Raw genomic sequence first — 18,057 nt, 5'->3', positions numbered from 1 at the left:
GTTAAAGGACTAGCGGTGGGGGCGGTGTCTGGGTGGCTCAGTCAGCAAAGCTTCTGCCTTCGGCTCAAGTCATGGTTCCAGGGTCCTGGGATCCAGCCCGCATTGGGCTCCCTACCCTTCAGGAAGCCTCTTTCTCCCTCTCCCTCTCCTACTCCCCCTGCTTATGTTCCCTCTCTCACTGTCTCTTTCTGTCAAACAAATAAATAAATAAATAAAATCTTTAAAAAAAAAAAAAAGACTGATCATTGAAGTCTTTGAATGTGACTATAGAAGCTTGCAAAGTTTTCTGCAGACTCTGTATCTTTCCACTCTCCAAAGAAAGACAAAAACAAGGGAAAAAGAAAAAAGAAAAAATGGTCTTCCCTGGGGTTCCTGTTTCCTTATGGAAGAAGAACAAGGGTTTTATGGGCTGTCTCATATGCGCATCTCTCCAGGCAGTATGAAAGAAGGTTCTACCCAGCTAGAAGTTGAGGGCTGGTGACTGTGCGTTCTGGGAGGAGTGGGAGGGGCTGGTGGCATTGAGACATCCTGGGCCACGTTTCCATTCTGCTTCCAGCTCTTTCTTCCCTGTCCACCAAGCTTGTTGGATTTGCTTCCAAATTTGGGGGAAGAATCCTGGATGGAACATGTAGGAAAGCTTTTAAAGCTGTAGATCGTGCTGACGTTAGGATTGAGTTGTGACATTGCCAGGAAAAGAAAAAAATCAATAAATGCAGATGTTGGATCATGTCAAGGATCTTGTCAGGCGTGTGGATTGTCTCCCACAGAATGGAGATGTGGCTTCTGATTCTGGTGGCATATTTGCTCCAAAGAGATGTGAATTCAGGATGTATGCCAACGAAAGCTGTGGATCCAGAAGCATTCATGAATATTGTAAGTTGGAGTTTTTCTGTGTTTGGGGGGAAAGGAAGTGGCTCACATACTTACTTTTGCATCTGTGTATTATCTGCATTATATATTATATTTCTATGTGGTGGTGATTTTTGCTAGCAGAGCATAGACATAAATAAGCATGTTGTACTGGGAGGAATGCTAACCTGGGTATGTGTCAATAGCCTTCATCCTCCTTGAAGAAATTTGGTAGACTCAGGGGAATGACTTAATCCCTTCGCCCCAAGCACAATGTAAAATTTTCTTGGATTCTTCAGTTCATTCTAGGAGCACAGAAATCATCGTGGTATCTTAAGCCACACCCAGACCCTGTGCAATTCCACTCCACCTGTGATTTTTACTCCTATCCTTTTTGCTCCCATATTAGAAAGGGCTCAGTCCTCCCCGCTTACTGTCAGGACACCAGCTTCTAGAAGCATCCATTCTTCGTACCCTCTTTCGGACTGGGACCTCAGTCAACTGGCAAGAAGGGAGCCTTGGTGAAATCTAGAGAGGGCCTCATGTACGTAAGACTCATGAATGATGCAAGGTCCTTTTAGGTAATCCAGAGTGTTGGGCTTATGTTCAAGTTCTGTGTTGAGTTTAGGAAAGCCTGCCATAGAGTTAGACTCACCGCATGGCAGACACAGTGATCAAAAGCTGTCGAGGTACGGCCCAATCAGTGGGTGAGATCATCCCCATTTTTCAAAACCAAGGACCTGAGAACAAGGAGCTGTAAGCAACTTCAGATAGGCCGTACCACCGGCAGGTAGAAGAGCCACAGTTTAGATCTGGGCCTGCCTGGACACAAAGCTCATAATTGTAACCAACGTGCAATCAATCCTCCCGGGTGAGAAGAGGCTCCCACCAGCTTGCCGGCCCTGGGAGGATCCTACACACATTCCGCTGAGCTACTGCATGGAGGCAATGTCTTCGACTGGAGGCAGAACCGGTCTCCCCAAGCCTCACCCACTGGGTGTGCCGAGCACTGGGCGTTGTTGGGGCTTCAGGAACCCTAACACCAAAACCCACTGAGTCAGACTCTGCCATTGAGTGTTTACGCCTGGAGAGGCAAAGTAAAATAGGAAATCCATATAATTACTGGTGTACATTCGATGTATAGAATACGAGCTGTTCAGATCCTAAATGGATTTGATTCTGTAGATTGATTTATATGGATATAATCTAGCCTGTATTTGGGGTTACAACTGGCTTCTTGCTTGAGTCTTTCTAGCTAGTGTTAATTGAGCACCTAGCAATCCCTTGTTAATGTGCTAGTCAGTGATGTTCCAGAGACATCTACGAACGCCAAAAGACGCAAGTTCAGAACTTCCAGTCCAGCAGGAAAATAGACCCTCCATTACTAATTAGGATAGCTGTGAAATCAAAGATGAAAATAAAGAAGAGGGGGACCTAATCCAGGGAATTCAGGGAAGTTTTTCTGGAAAAAGATCTCTTAAGCAGAAGTCTGCCACTGAATGGGAGTGACTTGGGAAGGTGGGAGTGATTTTTAATTCTAGTAGTCACTATCGCTCATTGAATACCTACTACGTGCCAGGTAACCTAGTGAGCATTCTAGATGCATTATCTCTTCACATTCCTTGCCAGAACCCCAGGGAGTAAAGACCGTGGGTATAGCTGATTTGCAGATGAGCAAATTAAAGAACAGGGACAGGTTAAGTAATTTTTCCAAGATCACACAGCTGCTTTGTGTATTAGTGTTAGAACCGGGAATAAAACTCAAGCAGGGGACCTCAAGGGCCTTTCTCTTAACTACTATGCCCCCTTTCCCCAGGCACTACACTGGGCATTTCACACCTGGCTTTCTCCTCACGGTCCTGTTAAAGCTGAGAGAAGTGATACCCCACTCTGGGCGATGAGGGTGGGCAGTAATAGGGAGGCTACTGAGGAGATTTCTGAAGCTTCCTGTTTTACAGAGTTTCTACGTGTGATATCTGTGTAGAGTAGGGGTCCTTTAACAGGGGTCAACATATAGGCAACCAGGAATCAGGAACCCCTAAAAGGCGATCCAAAAATGTGTCCAAAAAAAAAAAAAGTCCCCTTGTCCATGTGTGTATCCATTTTTATCGGTCTCCTCAAATGCCCTGAGGGCTCCCTGACCTAAAAATGTTAAGAGCTCCTGTTCTTAAGCCTGTGTTTCTTAGAGGTGAAAAGAGCCACAGGGAACACGTGGCCTGAAGGTTCTCTGAAGCTGTCCTGGGAAGAACGCCTTGTTGACTTCATTGCAATTATCTGGTCCCATATCTGAAGTGAGCCTAGGAAACTATACCTCTAAGTGTCCCCAGAAAATTTCAGCATGTACCCAGGCTTTGAAATCAGGGTTCTGGTGTAGTGGTTCTTAAACATTAGAGTGAATCAGAATGTCCAAAGGCATTTGTTAAAACACAAATTGCTGGGACCTCTCCTCAGAGTTTCCAATTCAATCCCTTTGGTCCAGGGCCCACACTTTGAGAACCACATTCTAGTCCATTCTCTACATTAAAGGCAAAGAAAATAAATACTAGAGAGGGCTGGTTAGTTCTTCTAAGATAACATCAGTAAATGGGGAAAAGAAGGGACTCCTTTCTTTATCTTCCAGAGTCAAGGAATCTCTGTTTTACTTTTGGATCATTGAGAGTATAGCCATACAGAACTGAACTCAAAAGACACTGCTTTTTCCTTAGAGCGAAATCATCCGACATCAAGGTTATCCTTGTGAGGAGTACGAAGTTGTGACAGAAGATGGGTACATCCTTTCTGTTAACAGAATTCCTCAAGGCCCTGCGCAACTTAAAAAGACAGGTATAGTTCAACCACATACCATCCCAACATGGCAGCCTTCTCTATAGTAATGATTTCCTTGTGGTTAGAGTGTGTCGAGGGGAGTTTGGACTCTTGTTATAGACTGGAACCCACTGTTTGTGCCAAAAGATAACTTCACCCCCCCATTCTCCTCATCACCACCACCGCAGTTATCCCAAATATCCCCAATGATCTCAAAGAAACATAGTGTCTGCTTTGAAAAAAAAAAAAAAAAAGACCTTCAAGAAAAGCCCATTTCTTGACCCATTCCCAACCCCTCTTATACAGATATTCTAGAATATCCACTGATGGTCTCTTGAACAGACCATACCAACCCTTGCTCATGGAGAATGCAAACTGCAATATGGCACCCACCACGCGTACTCTGTATTCCCTATCCGAAAAGCATTTCAAGTATTTGGGATGTTGCCAGCTTTTCGCTGAGGTTGTTTTTTTGTTTGTTTTTGCTTTTGTTTTTGTTTAAGAAATCGGACAATAGATACACATTTTTAATTTTTTGATATATTTTTTCATGAAATTACATTTATCTTTTGTATGAGATTTTCAGCTACTGCTGGCTTTTTAAAAATAGTCACATTCATTACCAACGAAAGTGTGCTCGAGTTCTTTGAATTCTTTAGCTCGACGTTTATAGCAGCAACTATAATATTTACCATGAGTCCAGATAATACAGCTTCATACTGTGTTCTTTGCAAACAGCAGCTAGGATGCCGTGTGCTTTAATTGCATTAGTCTTTCTTAACTTTCACAATAATCTGAAGTGACTGGCTCTTCAGAGAGTTTAAGTAACTTGCCCAGAAGGCCTATGCTAGCACTTGCTAGAATATTGCAAAACTTGTGTTCAAATCAAGACCTGTCTGCCACTCTAGCCCACGTCCTTAATTAAGACCTGAGACTGCCGGCGAAGGCTATCCTCTTTGGTGTAAAGGAGCTTCAGGGTTCTGTTTTATTCTAATTTATACGTGTGCAGCTCTTTGAAAACCAGCTTTTTTTTTTTTTTTCTAATATACCTCCTGCACAGCTGTGCTTTCTATAAGTCCAGCCTGCTCCAACCTTGGTGCGTTTGAAGCAGCCCCTTGCCACCTACTAGGGTCTGGCCTCTTATCCTGCCTACATTCCCTACAGCGCTTACCCCCTAGTATAATAGATAATTTGCTGGTTTATTATCTGTCTCTCGCAACCAAAATGTAAACTCCCTGGAAGCTGGGACTTTATCAATTTTATTGAAAACTATACAGCCAGTGCCTAAAAGAATGCCATGCACATTCTAGATGCCAATAAATCTGTGTGGAATGAATGAACGAATGAATTTTATACAAATAAACAGAGAGCCTGGAGATGCAAAAAGAACTTTTTGCTGAGCCCAGCAAATCGTAGGAGGTAAGCAAGGCACAGCTTTTCCAAGCAATCAAGCGACTGTAGCGGTGTCGGAACTCATGGGTCACCTGCACCCCTATTCGTGGATGGAGACTGTTCTCATATCCTGTTTACTTATACAGTTCTCTCAAAACCCCCAGAGTCAGGGAGTTCAACACACGGATCCATCTGCCCTTTGGATCCAGTTGGTGCAGAATACTCCCCTCTAGTGGCCAGTATTTTTCCTGCACCTCCCATTTAACCTCTTCAAGGAGAAAATCACCCAGTAGGCTGGGTCCTATCCTGATCCCTTTCACTAAAAAGAAGGATGGATGTTCTCTTTTATCATCACAATACATCTATCAAGAAATCAGGAAATTAACACTTATGGATATTAGTAGCTACTGCATAGCCCATATTCATACATTTTCAGTTATACCAAAGTCCTTTGTATTTGATCTTCCTTCTGGTCAGTTGTCTTATCCAAGGTCATATGCTACATTTAGTCTTCATGACTTTTTGTCTCCTTTATGAACTGAAACAAATTTCTCAAGTTTTGTCTCTTTTGACCTTGATATTTTTAAAGAGTCAGGGGCACAAGCGATCATGGGTCCCCGAGACCCTGACCCCGAGATCATGACCTGAGTCAAAGTTAAGAGTCAACACTTAACCGACTGAGCCACCCAAGTGCCCCTAGACTCACACATTCTTAACTTATTCACTGGGATATGATTTATTGCTATCATTATTTATTTTGAATCTCAAATTTTCCCATATTTGAGCAATGGGGAGCTCCTTCAGGTGGCTTGTGAATTTTTTTTTGACATGAAGGGCCTGTAATCATTAAATCATTATACATATGATACCTATGGCAAATACATATATATATAATTTTATAATATGATTATATATACATATGTAATTATGTAATATATCATTATATTTATAATTACCTTAATTATTAGACTATGCTGTTTCCTGGGCACTTCCAATATCCTCAGCCCAGACACACCGAGTGAGAGTAAGAACTACAGAAATACAACAATTGAACCCGAACTCTACCAATCGTTTCTCTACACCAGGCATCGTCGTATCTGCTCCCTGTGCACTATTTTACCTAGTCTTAACAAAAATCCCGTTTTTCTGGTAAAGAAATTGAGACACAGACAGGTTAAGTGACCAACTAATATAATCAATCTAGCAAACAGCTAAATCAAAATTTGAACACGGTTCTGTTGAACTTGAAGGCGCTTGCACACGAGAGGGTAACAAGGAAGTTGGAGAACATGTCTAATGGCTGAAATTCTCTTGCACATAGGACCGAGGCCGGTGGTGTTCCTGCAGCACGGCCTGCTTGGGGACGCCAGCAACTGGATCTCCAACCTGCCCAACAACAGCCTGGGCTTCATTTTGGCAGATGCCGGTTTTGACGTGTGGCTGGGGAACAGCAGGGGGAACACCTGGTCTCGGAAACACAAGACCCTCTCCGTAGACCAAGATGAGTTCTGGGCTTTCAGGTATACCGGGTGGAGGCGGACACGGATGTCTTGGGGAGAACCGGGTAAAGAATAGGACTTCTAGCATTTGGATAATTTACTTTGGATGCACCATCTTGGTAGAGAGCCCCCAGTTGTTTTAATTTGGGGGAAGTAGTGGGGAGGATGGGTTTCCCCAATAGAAGAATGGGCCTGCCTAATAGGCCTGGCTAATAATGGTAGTTGGTGTCAGGTAGTTGAGAGAAGGTGTGTAGGTCCATGTCCTTGTAAATGCATATCCTGGAACAAACTCCCCCACCCCCGAATAATGACAAGGACTTGTACCCCCAGAAAGCAATGAGATCAGGCAACATTAGAGATATCAGGGAAACTAGTAAGCCCTAGGGATTATTAATTTGGCTAATACATATCTCACAGCTTTTAATGTTTTTGTGTAAATTACTTATCGGCATTTAACCTGCTCTTTATTTCAACCTATATCAGAGAAGGGCCCTGCGGCATTTTTAATCCTTTCCATATAAATGAATCCGTAAGGCCGGGTGTTGTTCCAATAACTATATAGCAGGACATTTCTACAAGGAGGCAGATCACGTGCTCAGTATATATTCATTGAGGATGATATCGCTCTGTGATACTACCTGGAGAAAACAGCAGGATGCAAATAGTGCAAGTGGTCTGTGAGCCCAGAGACCCCCATGTGTCACAGGGGTGAAACAAGTCCATCCTGAGGGGCATGGTCACAAGCTAGTGGGGCTGATGACTTGGGGGCTTGTTTGTAAACCCCAGGGGCTTCTTTCATTGTTTCTGATTATAATTTTTCATGTAACTTTGTCTTTTCCCCTTTATAGTTATGATGAGATGGCTAGGTTTGACCTTCCTGCAGTCATAAACTTTATTTTGCAGAAAACTGGCCAGGAAAAGATCTATTATGTCGGCTACTCACAGGGCACCACCATGGGTAGGTTCAATGGAGAGCAGGTTTGTATAGTCAGGGACATGGGCGTATGGTGCTCGGCAGTGCCTGGGGTCTGGCACCCGACCTTCTCTCATCTCTGGCTCTGTCTTCTTCGGTGACTCTTCTGGGACTGTGGAAGCCAGGGACTGAAGGAGCAGAAGGGGCAAGGACTCTGGCGGCAGGCAGATGTAGGATTAGATCACATCTGGCTCTACCATATCTTAGGTGAATGTCCTTGAGTGATTTGTCCAACACCTGTGGTCCCAGTTTCCTCATCCACAACATGAAGAGAGTAACTTCCTTGTAGGGGAGTCAGAGGTGTTCGAAGTTCAGGAACAATGTGGATCCTCTCTGTGAGGCAAGGGTTTTGTCTAAGACACAAATCTAAGTGCAGTTTCTGGCCCAGACAGCGCACTCAATCCCATTAAACAGTAAGAATGATTATTACACAACAGACAGGGCAGCTGGAGGATTCCATTCAAGTCTTTTTCCTTCCCTTCTATAGCCAATGTCTGGAATTTCATGCTGTTGTCCTTCTGCTTTTGGTGAATTTGTGAGAAACCGTAACTCACGGCCTCTGCTGAGTACAGGTCATTGCCAGGGAGACAGGAGTGGAGGCTATGTCCTCTGGCTCTCTCTCAGATCAAAGCCCGCAGGAAAAGTGTGTTTGGCTTAGACCGGGACAAGGAGGGATGCAGTGTGTGCCATGAGGAGAAGGCTCTCCTGCGAGGGCAGAGAGCACTCTTTGCCTTCACCCTGAGCCAAACCCAAAGGGGACGGCCAAGGAATGGGATTCTGAGGAGACAGGGGAGCACACCCTCCCTGGAACTCAGGGCAGGAGTTCAGTGGGCTTATTTTTATTTGATGCTCTCTGGTGAGCAAAAAGGGTCCACCTTTCACATTTTCCTCTCTGGATTTTCCAATACCATGAACTGACTCTGGGAATGACACGTCTTGCCACACCCCTCACAGAAAGCAATTTGGGGTGTTAATACATGCTTCCGCTCGAATGGCCAGAGGCCTCTGAGGTTCTCTTTGCTCTACATTCAAATTGTCCAGCTTGACATTAAGACAAAGGTGCTGATGATGAACCAAATGCCCTTTCGAGACGAGAAAGGGAACAAAAAAGCATAATAGGATTCTTCTGGTTGTCAACCACGGAGCTGCTTAGATGGAGGACTTATACTAGGTTTGCATAAAGAAAAAGTATCGCTGGGAGAAGTCAGCTAGAGTTCTCAAACTTGACATTCAAGGGGAGTTCTAATAGGGTCACAATGCAGCAGGAATAGAGTTTAATGGCGTTCCAACCCAGTCCTACTGATGGTGCGGCTGGGAGGGCAAGAGGAATGAGTCACTCTTGGGCCTGCCTTTGCATGTGGCTGCCAAGCCTGATCACGTGGAGAGAACAGTGTGGGAGGACACTTTCTTCAGGAATACTCACTCACCTCCGGGAACTGGAGGAAGTCACGTGATACAGGTCTTCCTCTGCCCAGCTCCCCTCCCCCTCAAGCTGCAAATACAGCCTAGACAGGGAGTTCACAGAGGTAGAGTATTTCAAATACAGTGACCAAGCTGTGGCTTTATGTGATAGCCTTTTTTTTTCTCACCAAGGCTCCACAGAGATGGTCCCCACATGCTGGTAACTCAGAGACTTTCACAGACATAAAAACTGAGGCACAGACTGATTTAGCCAGGGTCCCAGACCTGGTCTATGACAAAAATAGGAGCTGGGACCCAGTTCAGTAGATAGCTTGTCTATTAGATCATGGTACAGTTAGGGTTCCAGAAAATGTAGGCATCAAGGAGGCCAGCGGAAATCCTACTATCCCAACCCCCATTATACTACAGAACCTGCTTCATACTGATAAATAGGCAAGTTCTCTAATTCTCAATTTCATTCACTGTGAAGTAGAGATCTGTTAAAAGTACCTCACGAGAGTCTAAGAATTCAATGAGGTAAGAACCACAAAAGTGCCCTGAAAAGTGTCCAGCACACAGTTACTTCTCTGAATATATGTTTTCTCAAAGTCTGTACCATTAGACTCAATAGTTTAATTCAATAATGCAGGGAGAACCTACTAGCTAGAAGGTAGATGCCAGGTGTTGTAGGGAACACTGAGGTGTATGGCTGCTGGTGTTTTCCCCATCAAGGAGCTCAAACTTTCCTAGGACAATTAAGATACAATCACTCATAGTTACTGAAATAACTTGATAAGAGTACAATTATCATCTTATGGATTCTAGGATACACAGTATCCACACTGACCTGTCTCTTCTCTTATAGGCTTTATTGCTTTTTCCACCATGCCAGAGTTGGCTCAGAAAATCAAAATGTATTTTGCATTAGCGCCCATAGCCACTGTTAAACATGCAAAAGGCCCTAGTACCAAATTTTTGTTGCTTCCGGATATGATGATCAAGGTACGTGACTCCTCAGATAATTCCTTGTGTGCATAGACGTGTCCTCCAACCCAACTCGCTAAGACATACAAACACCCCCAACTCACAATAGCTTGACTTCATGGCCTTCTGACTTAATGATGGTGCAAAAGTGATACACTTTTAGCAGAAATCATACTTAGAATTTTTTTTAAGATTTTTTTAAAAGATTGTATTTATTTATTTGACAGAGAGTAGGCAAAGGCAGGCAGAGAGAGAGGGGGAAGCAGGCTCCCCACCAAGCAGAGAGCCCGATCCAGGGTTCGATCCCAGGACCCTGAGATCACAACCCGAGCCAAAGGCAGAGGCTTTAACCCACTGAGCCACCCAGGCACCCCTGAATGTTGAAGTTTTCCTGGGCTAGTGATATTGGAGACAAACCTCTCTCATGAGGTAGGCAGCAGCCACAGTTCCCAGGTTTTGACTTACCAATATTTGCAACTTAGAATGGGCTTATTGGGGACATGACTCCATTATCAGTTTTGGAAGGTCTGTATGCTCTTAAACTAGATACACTTCTTTTTCACTGTAACGTAACAACTACGATTCCATGTCGTTTTTTAACAGGGACTGTTTGGCAAGAAGGAATTTCTGTACCAGACCAGATTCTTCAGACACCTTGCTATTTACCTGTGTGGTCAGATAATTATGGATCAGATTTGTAGCAACGTCATGTTACTAATGGGAGGATTTAATACGAACAACATGAACATGGTAAATGGGAACCTCATCCATTCTTAGTTTTCCAAAGCAAAACGAGGAGTGAGTCTCACCTCCTGAGAGTGAGCTAATGCCAGGGGAGACGTACCGCGTCTTCTTCAAATCATACTCACGTGCGGAAAATACTTCAACGCTGAGTCGAGGCTGGCATGAGGGCATTGCTAGACATAGACGTCATAGATGGTGGATGGAAAGCCCCTTTACTACATGAGGTGACCGTATGCAAAAGAGAGAGCTGCCGGGCATCGTGGAACTCATCTTTCTTCTTGGGTCCTTCTAATTTGTCAATTCATGGGACATCCCAGAGCTTCATTTGAGCTTTGGCATAGCCTTCATCAGGGGGTCACTGTGAGGCTTCCTCAGAAAGCACACTTGGGGGCAAAAAAATAGTGTGCACAGCGATTTGGGGTTATACCCTTGGAATGATGCTAGGGAAGGGAAGGAAGCAGGATTCGGTAGGTGGAAAACATCAAGCTGTGATGCAGCTGGATGTGAAGGTGGGGTGACCCTTCCAAGCTGTCCCAAGTTAGAGTGAGAGGGTCGGTCTCTATACTCTCACCTCAACCTGTCATTTGCTACAGATGTCGCCAGGGGAGACCCTGGGCAGGGCAGCTTTCTGCACGTGGGGTGGCCCCCCAAGGAAGCCTAGCAGTGGGCTGCTATCTACCAGCAGCTTCTCTAGAAGCTGGAGGAACACATCTTTCACTCCAGAATTTTTTTTTTCTTTTTTATATAATAATATGACCAATCGCTACTGTTTGATAAGCATTTGTTATGTGCCGGGCTGAGTGCTTCTCTGTTAACAATCCTATGAGACAGGAGTCATCAGTAGCCCCCTCTCATAGACGAGTGTCCCGAGATCTCATGAATTCCACTACTCCCAAATCGACCTAAACAGAGAATGGCAGAGGTGGGATTTGAATCCAGTTTAGTTCCCTTGTCCTTACTTATTCTGACAAGGTGTTTTTTTTTTTTTTTTTTTTAAAGAAATCAGTTGTCTAAAGAGCAACTCTTCTGAGATGACAAATACAGGTGTCCTGGGACACACTCAGTGGCATTTTTATTTACACACATGTGTATATTACTGTTCTGTGAATAATTGCTGATAACTTGATGATATTCCCGTTTCTTAGTCTAACACCCTGCAGACGTGGTCTGGCCAAGGCACACGTCTTGTGGGTTTCCCATGCCCTACGAACCACTTGTGTTCTGTTACAGAGCCGAGCAAATGTGTACGTCGCTCATACGCTGGCAGGAACATCCGTGCAAAATATCCTGCACTGGAGCCAGGTAGGAAGGCTAACTCCGTCGTCTTTGCCGCGGGTCTCTGCATACATTGTCTAGGGCACTCAAAGCTTGTCTCTTGACAGCCAAGGTTTATTTCACATTTATTTCTGGATAGAATATGATCTTGTCAATGCTGTTGCCACCATGATCCAGAACCCTGAATCTCTTTTCAGGAGATAGTGGCAGGGAGGGGAGGGTTGGCCCAAGGAATCCTCAGTGGACCTTGAGAGTGTGACTTCAGGTGGTCCAAGTGAGACCTTCCTCTGCCTCTAGTCACCTCACAGAGGAGGCCGGAGATCACGTTTCCGTTCTTTTTCTGGGCTCCTCCGGCACAATTCAGAGGAGAACCTAATTCAGAGGAGAACTTCGTGCTGCAGACTTCACCCCCAATCACTGATCACCAGTCACTGTCTCTGTCTCTGGGGGCCACGAGCCCCTCTCGGATCACCCAGGATGCATTCAGGGACCGTGCGGAGGCTAATTCCTGTGTCACTATAAGGAAGCACTGTGCCTAATCTCGCTCCTTATAGACGATATTGAAGGGTGGCCGATTTGCTGTGGAAATAAGGATGGAGATAAAGATAGAGAGCCAGAACACAGCTAACCTTGGGTCCTCATCTACTCCAGCCATAATCTCGTTGAACAAAACCCGGAGGGCTCCGAATTCAAGAATACTGAGGGTGAAATTTAAAAATCACAAATATCAGTCCGGTTTGCTCTGAGGATTTAGAGCCTAGTTAAATTGTTCCTCTAAGGTTGTGGTTCTATGTGTGTGTGAGTGTGTGCGTGTAAATGGGGAGGGAGACCTTACAATCAAAAGGAACGAAGAAGTCTGCCCTGGATGAAATTCCGGTCACCTTCTCCTGGGATCACCGCACGGAAGGGCTCTAGTGGGCGTTCTCCCGTCGCAATCCGTGGAGGTGTGCAGGACAGCCACCTGTCGTGGACCACGGTAGGGATGCACTTTCTGGATTTGAAGGACAAGGTGGCAAGAGCATCTCCAGTGCAGCTTTCTTCCCAAAAGGGCCTTACTCTCTTGCCCAGATGCTTTCTCGAAGATTCTCCTAACACTGAAGGGAAGGGCAGCCTCAGATTTTGCCCTCCCCTGGCTTAGCACCTGCACGCCCCTCCCGCCACCCTTATCCAGGGAAGCGTTTGAAGACCATGTCCATCTGTCTCCTTTTAGGCAATGAATTCTGGGGAACTCCGGGCATATGACTGGGGGAGCGAGACCAAAAATCTGGAGAAGGGCAATCAGGTATGAAAATCGAACACATCCTCCTGAAATAAAAGGGAGGGAAGTGATAACGACGGTTTTCTGTAGAAGCGGGAATAAAAATACGAGTTCGGGCTTGACTCCATTTGAAAAGAGAGAAGCTCCCAGCTTCTACGATAGGCTTCCTGCTTTCCTAAAGTTCTCATCAGGAGAACTTTCCTGATGAGTCTGCCACCATGAACAGGGCCCTTGGGCTTCTGAGGAGTAAGAGGACATAGATCTAGTGAAGGGAAGAGTGTAGGCTGTGGTGGTTGCTAGAAGGACCCTTTTAGGATCAAGAAATGAAAATAAAAAATAAAACCAGGAATGAGGATGGCAGGGGTGAGTTTCCTTCATGGCCCATAAAAGAGCAAGTAAGGGTTGCTTGTGAGTCCTGCTTCCGTCTCTCATCTGTGGGGTCATGGATAGGCTGCTTTCATTCTGCTGATCCTGATGTCTTTATCTTTAAAAATTATTGGACTGGGGTGCCTGGGTGGCTGAGTCGGTTAAGCATCCAACTCTTGAACTCAGCTCAGGTCTTGATCTCAGGGTCATGAGTTCAAGCCCAGCATGGGGCTCCATGCTCGGTATGCAGCCTACTTAAAAGATGATGATGATGATGATGATGATGATTAATTGGACTAGATAATCTTTTTAAAAAGATATTTATTTATGTGACATAGAGAGAGTACAAGCAGAAGGAGAAGCAGAGAGAGAAGCAGATTCCCCGTTGAGCAGGGAGCCCAATGCAGGGCTCCATTCCAGGACCCTGGGATCCTGACCTGAGCTGAAGGCAGACGCTTAACTGACTGAGCCACCCAGGTTCCCCCAGGATTAGATTTTCCTTAAGAGTTTTGCTGGTCACACTTTTAACACATCTGTCATTTGCAAGTGAGAAGTATGAAAAGTTATTACATTATCTAAGAAAATGCACAGCTGGGCATCTGGGTGGCTCAGTGGGTTAAGCCTCTGTCTTTGGCTCAGGTCATGATCTCGGGGTCTTGGGATCGAATTCCTCATCGGACTCTCTGCTTGGCGGGGGTCTGCTTCCTCCTCTCTCTCTCTCTCTCTGCATACTTGTGATCTCTGTCTGTCAAATAAATAAGTAAAATCTTAAAAAAAAAAAAAGAAAATGCACAGCCAATGCTCTAGAAAAAATGAACAGGTGTGGAGAGTCAGAAGGGAGAGTTATGCTCTTCTGAGCAGAAGATCCCCACTGAAGATCATTGGTTATCTTGTGTGTGAACGCAAAGAAATTCTGACCATAGGAACATCAAGCTAGAGGGAGCCCAGCAGACAGAGGCCAACCTCTGAGAATCTTGGATCATACATAATATCCACTCCCGTCCATCAGTCTAGATCCAAAAGCCTAGGAAATGGGATAGACTGGGGAGTGCCCTGACTAGCAAACTCTAAGTCACAGGCATCTGCTACTTTTTTTTTCTTTAAGATTTTATTTATTTATTTGACAGAAGAGATCACATGTAGGCAGAGAGGCAGGCAGAGAGAGAGGGGAAGCAGGCTCCCTGTGGAGCAGAGAGTCCAATGTGGGGCTCGATCCCAGGACCCTGAGATCATGACCCACTGAGCCACCCAGGCGCCCCCATCTGCTACTTTTTATTAGGTCCTTCTTCGCCATTTCCTAAAACATGTCTTTGGAGAAAGCATTCCGGCTCCAAGATGGTTTTCAATGACCAACATTAACGTTTTAAACTCTAGAGAGAGCAGCTCACACAACGTAGGCCCCAGGAAAGAAAAAGAAAACACGCATGCAAAAAAAGGCATTCTAGAATCGCAGCACCTTAGAGTTCGACCTGAATTCAGGTGCCTGTAAAATAAAAAATATATATGACTTGTGCCGTGGAATGCACCAAGTTTTCATATCTAATTTAGAGCATGAAAGGTGACTTTGATCATCTCTGTGGGGGAGGGGGGCATGGGGAGATTTCCTCCCCCCACACACCGCAGACAGGCAAGTCTCCATACCCCAGCTGGGTGACCTGCTATCTACCTCAATCCTGACACTACCTGGAGAGAGTGTCAGAGTAAGGACTTGGTGTGCTAAGACTGCCCTCCAGTTCACACACCGGTCTCAAGTCTAGGTTCTTCTTGTGCTTCTGACCCACAGGTCAGAAAAATTCTGAAAAATTCTAACAGCCCTCTCCTTGGGTTCTATTAATTTGCCAGGTTGGCTCGCAGAACTCAGAGAGACATTTTGCTTCCTAGATCACCCCTTTATGACAAAAGACCGTAACTGAGGAGCAGCCAGAAGGAATAATTACAGGGGACAAGGTATGGAGGAAGGGCAAGGAGTTTCCAGCTCTCTCCCAGCCCACGGCTTTCCCCAAATCTCCATGTGTTCGCCAGCCTGGAAGCTCCCCAACCTTGTTGAGGGTTTTTATAGAGGCTTTTATCACATAGGCATGATTGATTCAGTTATTGGCCATTGGCGATTGAACTCAATGTCCAGCGTCCTCCTCTCCCTAGAGGCTGGGGGCAGCCCTGAAAGTTCTAACCCTCCATTCACAGGCTTGGCTCCACTGGCTCCACTTGGCTCCAATGGCCCCCATCCTTACCTCAAGTCCAAAAGCCACCTCACTGACTTAAGAAAAGACACTTACTAACTCTCATCACTGGGTAAAATCCAAGAGTAAAGAATTCTGTGCCAGAAATGGGGATAAAGTGCAAATATATACTCCTTATTGCAAATCACAATCTCAGGTTAGAACTCAAAATTCTTAGAGAGTCAACCAGGACTCCTGGGTTGAAGCCCTTGGCTCCATGGTGGATTTTCTGAGAAGAATTGGGGCTCAGCTTTACTGTGGAAAGTTCTGGATGCTTGATTAGAGCTCAGCTCTAATCTAAGGATGCTGATCAGAGGAGCTCAGCCAGCTGGTCTGATCAAGAAGCACCATTTGAATAAGAGAGATCATCAGTTTGGAATCCTACATACCTTTCTTCAGGTGACAGGGACTGGAGCAAAAGTATAATTGTTACTTTTCCCCCAAACCCCAGGCTCAAACAACCCTAGTTCTAGTGCCATTGACTTCCCCAGGTTTTGAGCTTGGACTGCCTCAAGGCCTCTTTGCTCTCCCAGAAAGTCTCTGTGAAGACTTAGCGACCTTCTCGGGGCTCCAATCTCTTGCCTTTCTCTCGAGAATATCTCTCCTTCTGACCCCTCTGAAATTTGTGAAATCAGCCTTTAAAAGGACAGGAACATTATCTTCCAAAGCCAACGTATGTGTTAAATATTTACTAATAGGGAGAAAATGAATTGAAAATTCATGCTTAAGGTGGAAGGTCACTTACATGGTTTGTCACTTAACTTTGTAAGTGGTTACAAGTGTTATCCCCATTTTACAGATGAAGAAACTGAGGCTAACCAACTGTACCTCCAAGTAGGGGCTGAACAGACACTCTAAATGCAGTCCCCTTTGGCTGCAGCACCCATGTGTCTTTCTGCACAACACACGGCATATTTTGACTTAGTTGGCTTAAAATAGAAGTTGTGGCCCACATGTTATCGATAGCTAAAAAACCATTCCTTTTTTTCTAGCCAACTCCCATAAGGTACAAAGTCGGAGACATGACGGTCCCCACTGCAATGTGGTCCGGGGGTCAGGACTGGCTTTCAAATCCAGAGGACATGAAGACGCTGCTCTCCGAGGTGACGAATCTCATCTACCATAAGCACATTCCGGAATGGGCACATGTGGATTTCATCTGGGGCTTGGACGCCCCTCACCGTGTGTACAACGAGATCATACATCTGATGAAGCAGGAGGACACCAGCTTCTCCCAGGGAACATGCGGGGTCAGCCTGTGAAACATCTTGATACTGACGAGTCTTGGGTGGCCAGGGGGTGGGGTGGGGGGTGGTCCCTGATTGGAGGACTTTCACGATTTTAAGAACTGGAAACCTCCCATATGGGGGTGGGGGAGGGTCAGGGAGGTCAGGGAGTAGTGGAGAAGGGAGGGCGAAGCTAGAGTACACATGACACTAAAACGGACATTTAAATTTTTCCAACTAATTAAAATTTGATTTGGGTGAACATAGGTTTCACGTGTTATTTTACATTCTGCCATCCTGAAGAGTTGGTCTTACCTGATAACTAGAAATTAGCTAGGACTAATTAGCTAGGACATTAGCTATATGTCATTCATGCAGACCCCTTTACAATGTTAATTTTTTTCTAGAAGCCATATTTTGGGAACAGTCAAGAAAAGGGATGGATTGGGACAGAGGCAGAAGTCTTAAATCTCAGAACTGTTGTAACTATAACACAATAAGGAAGATACTTTCACCTTATTGCCATAAAGACATCACACTACCTCAGGAAGCTGAACTGCTTTATTATTATTATTATTATTATTATTATTGTAATTGTTAACCTGTAATGTGTTATTTGTTTCATGGGTACAGGTCTGATTCCCCAGTCTTACACAATTCACAGCACTTACCATAGCACATACCCTCCCACGAAGCTGAGCTGCTGTAAGAAAGAGAGAGAGAGAGAGAGTGGGAGGGAAAAAGAACGGTATGGACGAAATATATTTTAAGCATCATTAGAAAGGGCCAAGTTTAAGAGTTGAGTCTCAGAGAAAGTGATCTGGTAAGATATTCAGTGACTTTTCCAGTAAGTACATTACACCCTGCATGAAGCACAACCATGTTTCAGTACCTAGTGCCAAGTCCAAGCTCATATGAGCATTTACTGCCTGAGGCTACCAATGCCTGGCCCTGTTTCCTGCCTTCAAAAATTAAAAACCGGGAAGAAAGCTTTAGAAGGTTATGAGCAAAATGACACAAACGGTCACATATTCTGTCTTTGGATCTCGACAAGAGCCCAAACTCA

The 18,057-nt window shown here is 45.0% G+C and overlaps 1 protein-coding gene across 1 annotated transcript; it reads left to right on the top strand.

The window, feature by feature from the left end:
- The first annotated feature begins 475 nt into the window (after positions 1–475).
- On the top strand, positions 476–17,588 carry LIPM (lipase family member M). Its single transcript, XM_004780775.3, has 9 exons — positions 476–873; positions 3,555–3,672; positions 6,368–6,566; positions 7,394–7,503; positions 9,785–9,921; positions 10,507–10,653; positions 11,878–11,949; positions 13,133–13,204; positions 16,758–17,588. The coding sequence occupies exons 1-9, from the start codon at positions 727–729 to the stop codon at positions 17,025–17,027; spliced, it is 1,272 nt and encodes a 423-aa protein (XP_004780832.1). The 5' UTR covers positions 476–726; the 3' UTR covers positions 17,028–17,588.
- Positions 17,589–18,057: the final 469 nt, after the last annotated feature.

This window comes from Mustela putorius, unplaced genomic scaffold (genome assembly GCF_011764305.1).
Source record: "Mustela putorius furo isolate JIRA1106 unplaced genomic scaffold, ASM1176430v1.1 tig00537291_pilon_pilon_pilon, whole genome shotgun sequence".
Lineage (NCBI taxonomy): Eukaryota > Metazoa > Chordata > Mammalia > Carnivora > Mustelidae > Mustela > Mustela putorius.
This window is presented reverse-complemented; position numbering and strand designations above follow the sequence as displayed.